The sequence below is a fragment of the Branchiostoma floridae genome, chromosome 6 (genome assembly GCF_000003815.2).
Source record: "Branchiostoma floridae strain S238N-H82 chromosome 6, Bfl_VNyyK, whole genome shotgun sequence".
Taxonomy (NCBI): domain Eukaryota; kingdom Metazoa; phylum Chordata; class Leptocardii; order Amphioxiformes; family Branchiostomatidae; genus Branchiostoma; species Branchiostoma floridae.
This window is the reverse complement of record NC_049984.1, coordinates 4,639,215-4,655,211: the sequence shown is the minus strand read 5'-3', so window position 1 is coordinate 4,655,211 and position 15,997 is coordinate 4,639,215. Positions and strand designations below refer to the sequence as shown.

The following is a 15,997-nucleotide window of genomic DNA, read 5'->3' as shown; positions in this document are numbered from 1 at the left end:
CTAAATTTCAAAAGTAGTATAGTGGAGCTGGGGTAGGAGTATAGTGGAGGACCTCCCTTATTCCATCCTTTGGGGAGGACCCTGACATGTATTTCCTGACTTCACCCAAGTGTAAAAATGGTTACCTGACTTCGGTTGGGGAGGGAAAAGGTAGTGAAAGGAGAGGGTTTGGCTGGGCTGGACATGCAGGATAACAACCCATTGTCCCTACAGTGCTACAAAGCATATATGACTGCTTTTTACATTTTTGTTATGCTGTATAAGTGTTACATGTTTATTCAATATGCTAGACAATCAATTGTTTTTTGTTTACTTACATTTATTGTATGTCATGCCGGGACTGAGAGCCAGTTAAAGTCGGGGACACCTGTACCATTACCCCATATCCACATGTGGGACATTTTAATAAACAGGTACATAATGTTACAGCCTTGTCTATGTCGCTTCTGTGTCCTATGACACTTTAGTGCTGTTAGCTTAATTCTGTCTTGTAATTTCATTTATCTCATAGTGACACTTTATTTATGCACATATAAGTATAAAATTTAGAAGTCACACTATTCACAGTTACATTAGCGTTACATATTTTCTGTCAGTATATTCCTGGTATCAGTATAGACGATCTACCCACATTTTTAATGGAAACAGGAAACTCCGACACTAGTACTTGCACAGAGGGATTCAATACATACAAGTAACTCTGAGCGACGCCCATGACATGCCTTTCCTGCAGACCATTTATATTCCTGCATGTACTATAAGAAATTTCCATAATCATGTGCTTTAAGTGTACATATAGATCTGTGCCTGCAGGTCCCAAAGGGTGCACATACTAATGGTTAACATTTAATCACTGCATGCCAGATTGACTCAGAAGCAGCAAAATTGACCTGCCTGGGTACCATCCGATTACTACCCGGGCTCCCTACACTGAAAATTACTAGCATCAACCAGGCCTTCCTACGGGGGTGCGGGGATCGTAGAATTCGGCAAAAAAAATCTGGAAATTGGCCAGGGGAGTCAGTCCACGCTAAGGTTCATGTTCCCCCTCCGCCGCGGCCGAACAACGAACACTAAGATTCACATATATATCGTGGTTCGCCCGGCCAATTCTTCTGGTAGCAAAACTCCCCTGGCAAGTTTTCCCCCCATAATAGCTAGTGTAGTCAGTCTGGTAGAGGAAAATAAGGGCAGCCAACTTGTAGTGGAGCCCCAGTAGTACATGTAATTGGATGGTACCCACTACCCAGGCTGAAAAATGTGTCCTTCCACCAAAACTAACATTCCATGGCAACCCAGTATACCCAATACGATAGGTTAGATTTTGTAAGGTCAGACGTTTCAGACAGCATCGGCAATCAACCAATCTCTCTTCAGTGACGGAAAATAATTATTGTCCCTGAGAAGACTACAGTTGCTCACGCAATTACCTTTCAATTGTTAATCTCATTATCTAAATGTCAAACCTTCCTCAACCTAAGTCAATATACCTAGTGTTACAATCAAGTCATTTTGCATATATAACGTTAATACAACTGTACTTGCAACCATCCAAATATATGTAAGGTTACCTCAAATTTTATTTCTGTTACAATCCTGGTTTCCAAAGATAAACCCACTCTTCCTGTAGCGCACTTCAAAATTGTGAATTTCAAACCCAACAAGTGTATCCTGCCCTGGTTGACCTTCAAATGCTACAAGGTCATTTCAAATGGTTTGCTGGCTGCTGAGCATTATATGTGCAGCAATTAATCCGTGAAGGGCAATTCTATAACCTACGAGGGGCGGTCAATAAGTAATGCCCCTGTCCCTGACCCATTTTCCATAGCGGGAGATTAATGAAACTTGGCACATTTATCAGTCTTTCTCTTCATAGGAACCACCCAGAGTTATGCATTTCTCCCATCGTTTGATGCAGCTCTGGACACCGTTTTTTGTAGGACACCCCAGGTTGGTCCTCCAACAGATGCCTCATCAATGGCAGAAGAGGAACGACCAGGTCTGGGAGCTATTTCCACAGACTTCCGGCCATGTTTGAATTCAGGATGCCAGCGTTTTACAAGGTCATATGATGGGGCATCATCACCATAAGTTTCTTTCATTTGATCAAAAGTCTTCTTTGGTGTGCGTCCTTTCAAATACAAAAACCGGATCACTGCGCGACACTCAACTGGTTCCATTTCACACCTGGTCCATTTCGCACCTGACTCAGTTCAAACACCAGTAAATCAGAAACCACAATTACTAGTAGTTCAGAGCTGTTTTTTGCAACATAATCTATAAAGATATGAATCATTACACATGCAAAATTTCATCTAGATCAAACGACTGAAAGTGGGTCAGGGGCATTACTTATTGACCGCCTCTCGTACATCGTGGATAATTGCTCTATGTGCGCGTGTGTGCAATTATGAATCTTCCTAAGTTAACCATTGATAATGCACTGTTCACTTTTATCCGCAGGCGGCAGGGTAACTTCAGTTGTTTCTAAAAACAGGGTGTTGTAAGTAGACGGAGGGTGGTTTCAAACTGCACTGTTTTGAAAATATTTCAATTTCATATCCCTAACATAGGCCGCATAAGTGTCTTGTAATTTAATACAGCGGATATAACGTTAGGTTACCGAGATTTTTCAACAACAAAAAAGCGCAGTATGTTTGGTACTTTGATTTGTTGCTTAAGAGTTTATGATTGATAACATTTGCAATATTCAGCAAGTATTGCCTATATGTAAGTACTTAAAATGCTAGCATGAACACCATATATCTACTATCGAAAACTCAACCTTGCCACCACTAACCATGTAATGTTAGTGGTGGCAAGTTTGAGTTTTCGACAGGAAATTAGACATCACCGTAGAAACCTCTTGTGAACGTCTAATACACGTACCTGCAAAGGTCGCAATATACAATGCACGCATGAGAGCTTTATATAGGATTGCTTTTGGATTAGGTCAAGGCTGTATTAGAGCCCTTAATCAGGAAAGAGTACCCAAAATAGCGCGCATGAGCGTGCGTAACCTAGCAACAAATGGCACCCCTGTCAGCGAGAGGGCTTTGAGAGCGCGTTGATCCTCATGTTGCCGGTGTCACGTCAAATAACTGTCTTGTCAAATAATTGTCAGATGAGTATCGTGCCTGTATGGAGTTATTAAAGCTTGGGGTGAGAGTTTGGATTGGATAAAAGGTTAGTAGGGGTGGCTGCCGGTACGGTGTACCGGTACAAAACCGTTTTTTTTTTCTTATTGGACCGGTCCAGAAAAACCGGACCTCAAAAAATTCGGTAGACCAGATGTTGGACCCATTGGAAAATGAACAGACATTCACGCGTTTTGGGGCCTACTGGTCGAGAAGTAGAATAGAGTCTATATTTATTTCTACCAAGTTTTACAATCAATCGTACAGAGGCAGTTAGCCTTGTAGGATTTTATATACTAGAATTAACTAGGGGTAGGTCTAGTCTCTAGTGTAAGGTTAGAATTGGGATTAGGTTAGGGTAAGGGCCAGTGAGGTTAGGATAAGGGTTGGGCTTGGATTAGGGTTGGGATAATCTCCACAGCCGGGACCCCTGCTTCCAAAATCTACTCAGAATCCTGCTTGAAAATCATTTCTTCAAAACAAATGTCCACCGCTATCTCCGTGCACAGCTTCCAACTTCTCAAAAGCTCATTGCCCTGAAAAGGTCTCGTGACCTTGCTTCGAACAAAAATAATCTCGTTAAAAACAATGTCTCACGATCGATTGCAACGCACTACGGTATTTCAGAAACCCCCAAGTAGTGTACCGACAGTTATTTGGCAAGCGACAATTACCAGTATTCGACTTGACACCGGTAATTACGTGTTGCCATATATAGATAGACCACTGCAGCGCCGCTTTAGAGAAACGTCCTTTGGCATTCACGTCTGAAGGAGAAATGTATCTAATGTTATCATGCAGCGAAATCATGCTGCGTTTCAGACATAAAAGAGAGAGATATTAAACGTTGAAGGCGGACGCTAAACAAATCGAGTGCCTTAGCTTGTATTATCAGTTGTAGATAAATCTCTTGAAACGACTCTAGCTCTGTAATATTTCTCATTGTTTTGGCTCCTGTATATAAATCCTTCAGTGACGTTCTTTGGAGAGAATATGTTTTCTAAAGGTAACGGCGCTTGCTATAGGGGCTAGCTCACCTCAAATATTTCTCTCCTCTCTATAAGAAATTGAAAGTTCATTTATGATAAAGGCGGTGAGATTGAGCTGGCTTCTGCAGCTTCTTGATGATTATTGCCTTTTCACATCTACGTGTACATTAACTGTTACACAACACAACGCATTAAGTATGGTAATTGTCCACTTACAGAGCGTATTAATAAGTATCTTGGCAATCATCCAATCAACATGTGAGAACCGTTCCTGCTGTTGTCTGCACATTACTGATCATTACTGCCAATGCGAATTTTCGCTGATACTTAGCATTTGATAGGCTGCTTTGGATTTCCAAAAACAAATGAAAATCCATGGAAAACATATCCCTTCTTGCAGAGGGACAAATTTAGCACAATTTAAGGCGTAGCTGGAAACTAGAATAAATGAATAAATCAAAAGGTAATAGAAGATGTTTGTTTGGGAAAATAGACCATTAGAAACGCAGGTAAATCGAGTACGATGATAACGTAGTTAGAAAGTAGATGGCGGAAAGATGGAGATGAACATTGACGGCTCCCGTAAACATCGAGTCACATCTGTTTTGTCCCTGATTTCATGGACGTTTTGATAAGGTATAGTCCCCTCCCAGCGGCCAGGAATGGTACTACAAATCACACTCACTGAAAACTGGGGAAAAAATCAATGTCATACACATGTCACGGAACGTGTATGGTTAAATATATAACCTCCTTGATTAAATGAAGCGATGAGAATGATCATTTGGGAAGCCGCATATTTGTTGTATCCATATGTCGTGAATATTGATGTGCAGTGTAATAGGGTAGATTCGTAACATGGTGTAGAAAAATGACCAAAAACGGTGACTCTATTTTTTTGCAATCCATCGCCCAAACACCATGTATCAGATATATCAAATTAATATGGTATTCAAGACCTCCTTGGTCGAATAATTGATAAACAAATATCTTAAGTTTCAGTTCTTTGCCTTGCTTTGAAAACATTACTTTGTTTCTTTACCAATCTAAAAACTTATCTATTTGCTTTTGTGCACACAGATATAGCACAAAATAGGCTGATAAAATCGATAAGCCGATATGGCACATATAGGCTGACAAAATGCGACAAGCAACAATATAAAAATGCATTGAACAAGATCGCTTTGTTTGTTTTGATTGTGGCAATTTCATCATCCATGTTTCGCGGGAAGCTACCTTTGACCTCCACGCTTGACCAATCAGAGAAGCACACATGATCAGGGAAATTCCTCTTGATGACGTCAGCCAACAGCAGACACCACCACCCGGCCGTCCATGTTTGCCACATCAGACCGGATCGTTCCAGAAAAATCAATTTTGCCTCAAAATTACCGAATCCAGACCATTTTTCTCAGGCTAGGATAGTCTAGATAGATGTCTAGGTTCTAACTAAGGAGGCAACTTTCTGTGATTTCTCAGAAAAGGCGCGGAATCATCAGGTTTTCTTCGAGGAAGTCGTCCGGTCAGAAATTATGCAACTGAACTATCGTGACAACTGACGATCTCGTACGAGAGCAACCAAGACAACAACTTTCTCGGCTCGGGCGTTGCCGTTTCTGGAGGTTTTAAACCAGCGACAAGCCACCAGACACCTTCCTAGTAGTGTCTCTGGACTTCTCCTGCCTGAAAGTGGAGTCTGCGGACCAAAAGACGGCGGAAAAACCTACGGAAAGTGCGGACGACATGGATCTGGAAGGGTTGGACGGATCGGTGACTCTGGTCATTAAGGCACCGAACCAGAGATATCATGACCAAACTGTGGAGTGTGTCCTCGGCTGGACGGTCAAAAAACTCAAGTCACATCTGTCCGAGGTCTATCCCAGCAAACCCGTAAGTCTACTGACATTAATAGAGAAAAACGGTTCGTTTTTGTTGTAAAGTTTCGGTTACAAGACTCCTAATTCAATTATTTGTTGCTGCGCCCCCCACCCCACCCCACTTCTTCAAATACTAGTATATCTTGTGGTATATAATATTAAGGACATAACCACCTTGCTTGTGTTCAGAAAATCATAAGATTTTCCATAGTGAAGTCATCTTTTCTTCTAGCATTTTATGATGAGAAAGAAGATGAAGAACACGATTTATTGTAGCGTCATACGTGTACAAACAAAAACAAACATCATATGACCGGACGTGAATTATGTAATTGTAAGGTTCAAAAGTTTTATGTCATTGTGAAATCCACTGTACATGTCTGGACTGTCCCATTGAAAATGTTCAGAGGGGAATAATTAAAAACAATTAAGTAATTAAGTGAAAGGATGGTTAATCACGAGTGATTACCTACAGGAAAATGCAGATCAAAGGTGTACGGTAAATGCATTTAAGTTGGCAGGGATTTTCCATTTTGCGGTATGGGGAAAATGTTCGACATAGTGCAATCGTTATATTCTGATACTTCACAGTAAATGGAAACCCTGGTGCCTTAACAGACAGGCAGTTGGAAACCGCTTACAAGTGTAAGGACAAAGATGCTAGACTACTCCACTGCTGCCTACCCCTGTGTCATGGACCCCAGCAGCAGTATAATCAAATACTGGATACTAGGTGCTAGTAGCATCACTCCCCAAAGCAACTGTTCTATCTGTAGTAGTCACTTTGGGCAGTGATGGCGTGATGAGCTGTCACTGATCCAAACATATCTATCCTCTGAATACGTAGCACCTCATGATATTCAAAGATAGGTTGTGTTAGATTTGCAATTTGTAAGTATTCGTGTGTCTTCACTGTAACAAACACCTCCAAAACATCATGATATTGTACAATCATCTACATTGTATAGTATCTATAGGGCTTATTCAGTCACGTGATCCACCCTCCGGACGCCATGGCAACGAGCGAAGTCGGCCATTTTGGGGTCCACTTTGAGCGCGGCTCACAATGGCTGGCTATGCAACTCTCCGTAAAAATTGAAAATATTTCTTATGCAACGCACAATTTCCCTTCAAAACGTTTAGGTTCATAATCAGGGTGTGCTATCTTATGGTGGGATGTTGGTCTAGCACTGGTAAAGCCTACACACATCGGGTAACAGTTAAGTTTGTTTCGCGTTTCTCGTGTAACAAACAAGCAAAGCCGGGACGGGGACGAAGTCATGTACTAGTGCTACGACTCGGAAACAAATTTGGGTTTCTGCCATAAGTAGAGCTGGTAGAGTTTTCAGAACGAATGTGTGTAGTACAAATTTTGTATGTAAACAAGACAGTAAACGATTTGTCAGATAACTTTCAACGACGGTAGACTGGGTACCTACTCCGGCACAACGTAAATACATGTACATGGACCTACACTCCACTAAAGCAGGAAGGACAAAATAGAGCCGCACAAACAGCGAAGCCAAGAAATGATAGGAAGAACATATTCCCAGGTTCGGTGAAGAATTTCTATGAAACAAAAGTACAACATTTAACGTTCATAATGGCTATCACAGTGTCTGTGAACAACAACGTCACAGCTCACCCACAAAATTCACTATCAACTGATACTCCACTGTCACTGCCGCAGTGCCGTGCTCAGGCGAGGACCCGGAGTGGGTCAAACTTTCCCTCACTGATAATGGGAAAATGGGTAATTTCCACCCGATTTATGTAGTGAAAATAAGATTTAAGGTTGTAGACTCTTTGTATAGTCAAAAATCGTGCAACCCACTTCACTTTCTTCGGACACTTGGAGACCCACGCTGTACATCGCTGTACTGTGTAGCACATGGACCCCAAGATGGCGGCGTACGGGAGCAAGGGGTGATGACGTCACGTGAATAAGCCCTATATGTAGCGCTTAGACACAGGAGTAGGTGGGAAAAAGACCCAAAAAATTGTGCTGTTTTTTTAGTATGAATCGTTCACCGTGAAAACCATGAACATGAAACCACTACAAACATTTACAGTTACTGTAGTTGTTGCTGAAACAGACTTCTATACCTTATAGCAAAGGATGTTTACATTATATGTACTTGTTTGTAAACAAAACTTTGGACTTGTTTTTCAGACTGAGCAGCAACAACGGCTGATCTATTCAGGAAAACTCCTGGAGGACCACCACCTGCTGAAAGATGTGCTTAGACAGGTGAGTTAGTGTCACAATCTTGACCTTCTCCCTGCTAATTCAGTATGAAAAGGCTGCTTTAGCCAGGAGATAGTTACATTTCGTCTTTAGAGAATACAATACTTTGCTGTATTCAATGAAGAATGTGCCAGAAGTTGAAAAAATATGGCATCCTCAAACAAAAATTGTAAAAACAAAAATTCCAATGTCTGAAAAAATTGTAGATAGCAGCACCAGTGAAGAAGCCTGGAGTCCAGTCTTGTTAGCTTTGTTCTGCTCCCGATGGTCACTACCCCACTGTAGCGACCTTCAGGAGCAGACTAGAGCTAACAAGACTGGACTCCAGGCTTCCCATGTTTGTTTTAATTATATTATAAAAACCTTGTGATACATCTTGCTTAGAGCCTGTGTTATATCATATACTGAATGTTCTCGGGATCCAGGTATGACACAAAAGGACGTATAACAATTTGAAAACGTTGTGGCTGTAAGCTGTAGATCAAATACTTTGTGCTGCCAGTATCTCGTCTGGACTTGAGAATAATAACTCACAATTATACTGAATTTTGTGTTTCTGTCTCACCATTCTGCCCCCCTCCCCTCCTTCAGTATGAGGAGACATCCACCCACACAGTACACCTGGTCTGTGCCCCTACGTCTTCAGAAAGCGCTTCCTACGAGCAGATCTCAAGAACTGTTCCCACAGACATGGTAAGGAGATACTGTAATTCTTGATTTGTTAACTGTAACTTAATTTTAGCAGTTTTAACAGTCACTAGTAGTTGTCCGCTAAATTTTTGTCACGAGATACACACTGAACATCTTAGCCATTGTTTGGAAACTTGAAAATAAGTCGTCAGATTTTGACAGTCAGTGTGTGTTTTCGAAGAAAGATTGAAGTAGTGGTGCTAGGTAACATTTTAATTTATAGAATAGTAGATGTTTTACTATGAATTTCTTTTGTGGAGGTGTTGTTTCACTGTAAGAAGGAAAAGGCTTTTTTTACTGTGGTAGATTTGCCGTTGAAACAATTCTGTAGTACAATAGTGCTGTAACGAAAGATTTGACAGATTAGTCAAAGATTACTGTCTTGAAATTGTACTCCAAGAGTCTCCAACGTCTTGTGACTTGACTTATGTCGGGTGTCGCTCCTCCCCTGCCACCCGAACCACTGTAGCAGCTCAGAAGACACTGTCAAGCATCGCTTTCCCCATGCTGTCTGCCTTAAGACCTGTGCCCCGTATTGTATTATGCTCCAATTGTGAAATCAACTGTCACACAAATCCAGTTTTTGTCACTGTACAGTCTCTCAGCAATCGTGTAGTAGCAGGGCGCTATACTTGTAAGTTATAGTTTTATTACATGTGTCTGTCTCTTTTTCGTAGGTCCCACCTTCTATGGCCCCTGGCGGCATGAGTCAAGCATCAGCACCTGAAGCAGGTGGCTTGAGACACAGGGGCACACCTGGAGCACCTGCTGCACCTGCCAGCCCTTACCACTCCCATCAGGCTTATTACATGTACAGGTACGTCCAGCCCAAACTTTTAGTAATATACTCTTTCTGTGGGAGATATAGGAAGCATGATGAGCATTAAGTAAGTAAGTATGTTTGTGAGATATAATTGTTAATGTAGGGGTAATATTATGACCATTATAAAGGAAATACACACCAATGCAGCTTTCTTTCACGCTCTGTCAAACTTGCTTGCCATTCTTTATCCTGCCATTCTTTTTCCTCATTAGCAGCAAGATGCCACAGTTTGTTATCTAATTGAGTTATTCCGTCAAGTGTCCGAGCAATAAGCATGGGAAGAAAAATCAGATCTCACACCTATGTTTTATTTTCTCCCTGCCACAGTATGATGCAACAGTACGGAGCAGGAGCACAGGTTCCCATGACGACCACAGCTGGCTATCCCATCAACCCTCAGCAGGCCTACTGGATGCAGATGTACGGGCAGTACGCGCAGCACATGGCATACATGCAGCTGTAAGTTGGACACCATTGTTTTATAATGAACAGCTCTTTGCACAGGGCTGCTGCACCATCATAACTTCCAACTTGCACTGTATATAGTAGAGTGGACTATCGCACCGCAGTCATTCCTCAATGGAGCCGCATAGTTTCTGAACCTTTATTCAGCCTGTCGGCCAACTTGCACAATCTTACCCCAGAGAACATATCCAGCTCAAACTGGAAAAACAGATTAATCAGTAACTAAATTAGGTTACGACCTGTTATTTAAATCTGTCAGTTCCCCTTCGAATGACCCTTTTATGCTTTTAAAAGCTCATTTCCACGCAGTTCAAACCAGAACCTACAGTTCTAAATCAACACCCCTAACCACAAGACCACTTCTTTTCCCCCCAGTGCTCAGCAATACGGGGGATTGCCGACAACCACCGCCGCACCAATCGCCCCCCAAGTCCAGCAGCCCGTCGTGGCCAATCAGAACATTGCGCCCAACCAGCCGGCCAACCAGAGGCCGGAGAACGTGCGGATGAACGCGCAGGGCGGGATGGTGATGGACGACGATGACGACGAGGAGGGGAACCGTGATTGGCTGGACTGGCTGTACACGCTGAGCCGGGCGGCCGTGCTGCTGAGCATTGTGTACTTCTACTCTACCACCAGCAGATTCGTGCTGCTGCTCGTGGGACTCACGGTCATTTACTTGTAAGTCTACTGGCAAATTCTATGTAATAACATAGACTGTAAGATGATCATCTTATATTGCCTCAGGGATCTAGCCAGCTCGAAATTTTTTTCGTCAGCCAATGCCCACTGTTGCGAAAACACTATTCCATGAGTTAGAGAGAATGAACAGGGACCTTGAAAAACGGGTTTTTTATGAGATTATCGTATGGGAAAGGGCGCCAAAACACATTGTCAGCAATCATAACAATAGCAAAACAAGCAGTGTGTACTTCTACTTCACAACCAGCAGATTTGTGCTGCTGCTCGTGGGGCTGACAGTCATTTACTTGTAAGTCTGTCAGCTGGCAATGTTTATAAAGCATAAGAAACACAAGCAGGGCTCGAAATTCATTTTTGGGAATAGGTGCACTGGTGCACCCAAACTAGAAAATTGGGTGCACCAAAATATTTTTGGGTGCACCACATAAAATAAAGTAGAATATCAGAATAACATAATTGCAAACCTACTTATTATAATTAGTATCTTCAGAAATCGGAACTGTACTATGACAGTCATTTTATTATCTTTCTAACTCACAGATGTCAAGAATATGGTGTTTACTTAGTATACTGACATCTTAACATACATAAGCCTATCAAAACATTTGGATGCACCCCTGGGTGTGCACCCACAGAAAAAAAATGGGTGCACAGCTCCAATTTTGGGTGCACCTGGGTGCACAAAACCCCAGTATTTCGAGCCCTGCAAGGCCACTGTTGGTTCAAGGATTTTCAAAAAATAGAAAAGATATGCTTAACTGGAAAAACACAATGAAAACAAAGCCTGAGGACCAGGTTTATGCCTTAGTGCACTCAGTTTTATTAAGTGAATACGGTCATATTCCAGTTTTCTTCCCTGCCTGCTGCATTTATGATGTCCGCTTGCTATATTTTCACTTAAGAAAATCCGTGAACCAAGAAATTAAATTGGTGTGGCCTAAGGCTACAGCAAGTAAATTTTATGGATGACATACTCTACAGAACCCAAATCTAACGTGAGAGTAAAAGAAATAACACAGGGAAAAAATTTGAAATAAACGACCTTAGATTGAAGGTGAAAATGAAACAAGGGGCCAGATGACAGGCATTTGTTTGTTAGTCTTGATGATTGTACATAACAACTTGGGGTATCTTCATCTATGTCCAGCTTTAATTTTTTTCCTGAGTCTTAACCTCAAAATGCAAGGCGAACTATTCTACCCACTTGGCTATTGCTCAAGTCTATACATCAGAGGTTGAGGAATTTTCTAAAGATAATCTTCGGTTTCTAGGTTCCAGGCTGGCTGGTTTAGAGTTCGCAGGAGACAACCGCCGGCGCCGAGAGAGCCTGTCGTGGAGAACCCACCCAGGAACGAGGCAGAAAACCAGGTATGTCCTGTTTATCATCTACAGTCTGGTATGGTTGGTCAACTGTGAGTCAGGCAAAAGCTCCTCTTCCAAATGATGTCGTGTTCTTTCACAGTTTTCTCCAGCTTTCATCATTCTATCATTTGGTGGAATCTTATTTTGACCAAAAATATCGCTATACATAATCTGATTTGAAAAAAGGTCAGAATTTAGATCAAATCACTGCATTCTGTCTATGCATACAGCTACACTCTTTATGCATACCTCATATATTTGGTTGTACAATTGAATGTAATTTAACTTCTATCATTCATGACCTCCTGTCAAGTTTACCTGTCAAGGGCTCCTTTGGACAGTCAGCCAAATCTGGCTGCAAGGAGCTGCCCTTCTTTGTCCAAGATTGATGAGTAAATTAATAATGAATACATGTTAGTAGAATGCTTAACTTTCTTCCAACACAAAAGTATACACGGATCAAATTTTCAGCGACCACTGTCACCTTCTTCAGGATCAATACTGTGTTGGAAGAGGTTTTGCATTGTACAATGATTACTATGGACACAGATGAGCTTCCATAATAAATGAATGACTTGTGTGTTGCCAACCAGGACCAAGCTGAGGAGGAAAACGGCGAAGGCAGCGGTACGGAAGACGAGAGGGACAACCCGGCCGAACCACCGCCGATCCAGCAACCAGGGATGCTCCTGACGGCATGGACCTTCCTTTCTACATTCTTCACTTCCCTCATTCCGCAGCAACCTCCCCCCGTAAATCTCAACTGAGGACGCCATCTTTTCTCCAGTGTTACAGTCAAGACAGTTTGCTGTTCAAACTGTGCATGTTCAGCGAGGAGTATTGTGGGTAATATGTCAAAGGTTAAGGCCCCTAACTTGTAAACAGTTCTTGTACAGACCATGCTAACACACATGCAGACGTTTTTTATATGTCTCAGGGGACTTTAAGTTTGACATGTCACCCACCATGTGCATTCGCAGTATCAAACTTGAACTTGTTTAGTCTTTTCTGCATGTGACGTGATAACTGCCATGGTGTTTGGTCAAGCCTGGGAGTAGGTTACAAATCTGCAAGTGTTAGGATAATGGCACTGGATCAGATGGCCTGTACTTATCTCTTAATTATGGGACTGTGATCAGAGTGAAACTCATCTAAGAACATTAAGGTTTAACCATCCAATATGGCTGAAAGCATGTCACGTGAGCACAAACACAACACAGTTGTTAACTTTGCGTGTAACATACATACATGGTATAAATTCTTACAGTAAACTTGCTTGTATGTGGTAGATAGTTACATACATGTATGGTCGCTCCTATCACATCCACATATTTCAAAGAATCAGTATGCCTTCTGCAACCTAACTGTGAAAGAAACTACATGAAAAGTGATCTTAAAAAGTTGTACAAAGTGTTAAAAAGATGGACAAAAGCAACTGCCAGTAAGTCTGATGACTGCTAGGACCTTTGTTTGAACGTGTTAAGCATTCACAAGTCAGAAACCAGGATGTCATGTTTTGCTTTTGTATAATTACGTTTGGAGAGAGAGAAGAGAGAATTACATTTGGAAACAAATTCCCACTCTATAATTTTTTGTTCTTCCAGTCACTAAGGATTTTTTGCTAACTAAGATTGTGGAAATGAAAGTACATAGGAAAGTACAAGTATGTACCATTCTCTGAAGTGCCTTACTAAAAATTGTCATTGAAATGGAAGGTACTGATATTACAATAGGTGGTGGTAATGTGGTGGTTAATCCATAGGCTAGTGGTGGTGGATACAAAGCGAAGGAATCGTGGAGGTCGGTGCTATGATATTTGTTTGCTTGAGTTAAAGAAGCAATAAAGACAGTGCAAGGGAAATTTTACTAGCTGTATTAGGGTGCGTTTAAGCATTTGCAAAAACAAGACAATGTACACCCAGTAAGCAAGTTATAAAATATCTTTGAAGTGTAAAAGAAAGGTGGATGGAGGAGTCAAAACTTTGTACAGAACTACCAGAGCATTATTATGATTTATGTATACATGTATCTTATAATTTCAGATATTAAGTGTATAGCACATGTATTATTATTGTATATTTGTAGATAATCATATGATTTATTTTGTTCCTTTCTGCTGTTGTTTTTGGCCATGCATCTAGCAGATTAATTTTTTTCCTTTTAATTCCTTGCTTCAGTTTACTTGTTTCTTGGCCACATTTTTTTTGGTCATCCCACAGAGCTGAAATAACATGAAAATTACCGTAATACAGGTTACAGAAGCTTCAAGCTGGAAGAAAGTGAAATAAAGAATCAATGAAAATGTACCATAATAATTGTACAAAGCAGCCAACAATACATTGTGACGGACATCGCACATGAAATGTTTTAATATCTTGCCATAAGTGTGTGCGAGAGAAGGTTTTGGAGTCGAATAAATTCATTGACAGAACAAAAATACTGTGTCGAACATACCAAAGTGTCATATAAAGTGTATTAAATCATATGTAGGTGGGTTGGTCACCACTCGCAACTTTGTCACCAGCTTTTAGATATACTTGAATTTTGGTACGTTGTATTGAAGAAGTTGGTGGAAGTGGAATACACAGTACATTATGCTAGTGGAAATGCTAACATCAACATGGAAATGTTGCTCTCTGAAATAAACCTGAAAAGCTTTATCCATGTGTGTCTGTTTCCAGTGACTTCCAGCGTTCGGCTGGTACCTCGGGTGATACAGAATACACCGTGTTGTATTTTATGTCATGCCCAACTGAGAAAACGCATATTTCGATGCGAAATGCACCAGAAGTTGTTGTGTCCTCGAACAAAAGATTGTAACAACAGCAATTCTAATGTCTGAATCCAGTATTCAAATTTTCAACCGTGCCGTATTCGGCCCGTTCGAAATAGTTCGATTTACTCGAAGGAAGCCTGTGTGATACAACTTTCGAACCTGTATGATACGGAAAGTTATCACACGGTGCGGAACACCCGAATCAAACGTTTTTGCGGCCCAGGTATGACATAAGTAAATTTACCACATTGGTTAGCATTACATTTGTGTTTGTGTCAGTTTATACCTACTTACTGCATGACAACAAAATTGCATTGTAGAGGAAGTTCCAAATGGCTAGTAAGCGCCCTCTTGTGGAACATGCAGAAACTACAGGCACACAAACATGCAAGAAACAACATTGTGATGGGGGCGTAAAGGTGACACTACATGCATTGGGGAGAACAAACAAACTGAAAAATGCAGAGGGTTTATTTGTGCTGTTTGATCGCTATTGTGTTCTTTTTGTACGACAGGTATATTGGTACACCAAACCAATAGGTCTGCAAAGGCAACTAGGCTTTTAACTAGTGAGTAAGTGCCAAGTTCCAAAACGTTTAGTTCAGCAAGTTTGTACATGCAGTTTTGTGCCTACGAAGGCCACAAAGACTATTGCAAAGTTGTGAATTGGAATACTATTAGTAATGGGAGTTGGAGACCATATGGCGGCCATTCTGTTGTCTGTTTTTTTTTCCACCGTAGCACCAAAAAGGAGGCAGCAAATGTTTTGATATTGATAACAATGTTTGAAAATATTTGCTGGTATTGCTTACTTTTAAGTTTACTTAAACTTCAAAAAGTTCCTCAGCATTGGATGTTTTTCTAGAATAGTTTGTAGTTTGCTAACATTGCTACATAGTAGTGGCAATAAAATGCGGAGTTCTGAAAT

At 41.2% G+C, this 15,997-nt stretch overlaps 1 protein-coding gene across 1 annotated transcript; it reads left to right on the top strand.

Annotated features, from left to right (window-relative positions):
• The first annotated feature begins 5,412 nt into the window (after nucleotides 1–5,412).
• Nucleotides 5,413–14,953, top strand: LOC118417081 (homocysteine-responsive endoplasmic reticulum-resident ubiquitin-like domain member 2 protein). The gene is made up of 8 exons (XM_035822471.1): nucleotides 5,413–6,016; nucleotides 8,177–8,254; nucleotides 8,843–8,944; nucleotides 9,619–9,758; nucleotides 10,092–10,223; nucleotides 10,605–10,910; nucleotides 12,203–12,299; nucleotides 12,887–14,953. The coding sequence occupies exons 1-8, from the start codon at nucleotides 5,870–5,872 to the stop codon at nucleotides 13,058–13,060; spliced, it is 1,176 nt and encodes a 391-aa protein (XP_035678364.1). The 5' UTR covers nucleotides 5,413–5,869; the 3' UTR covers nucleotides 13,061–14,953.
• Nucleotides 14,954–15,997: the final 1,044 nt, after the last annotated feature.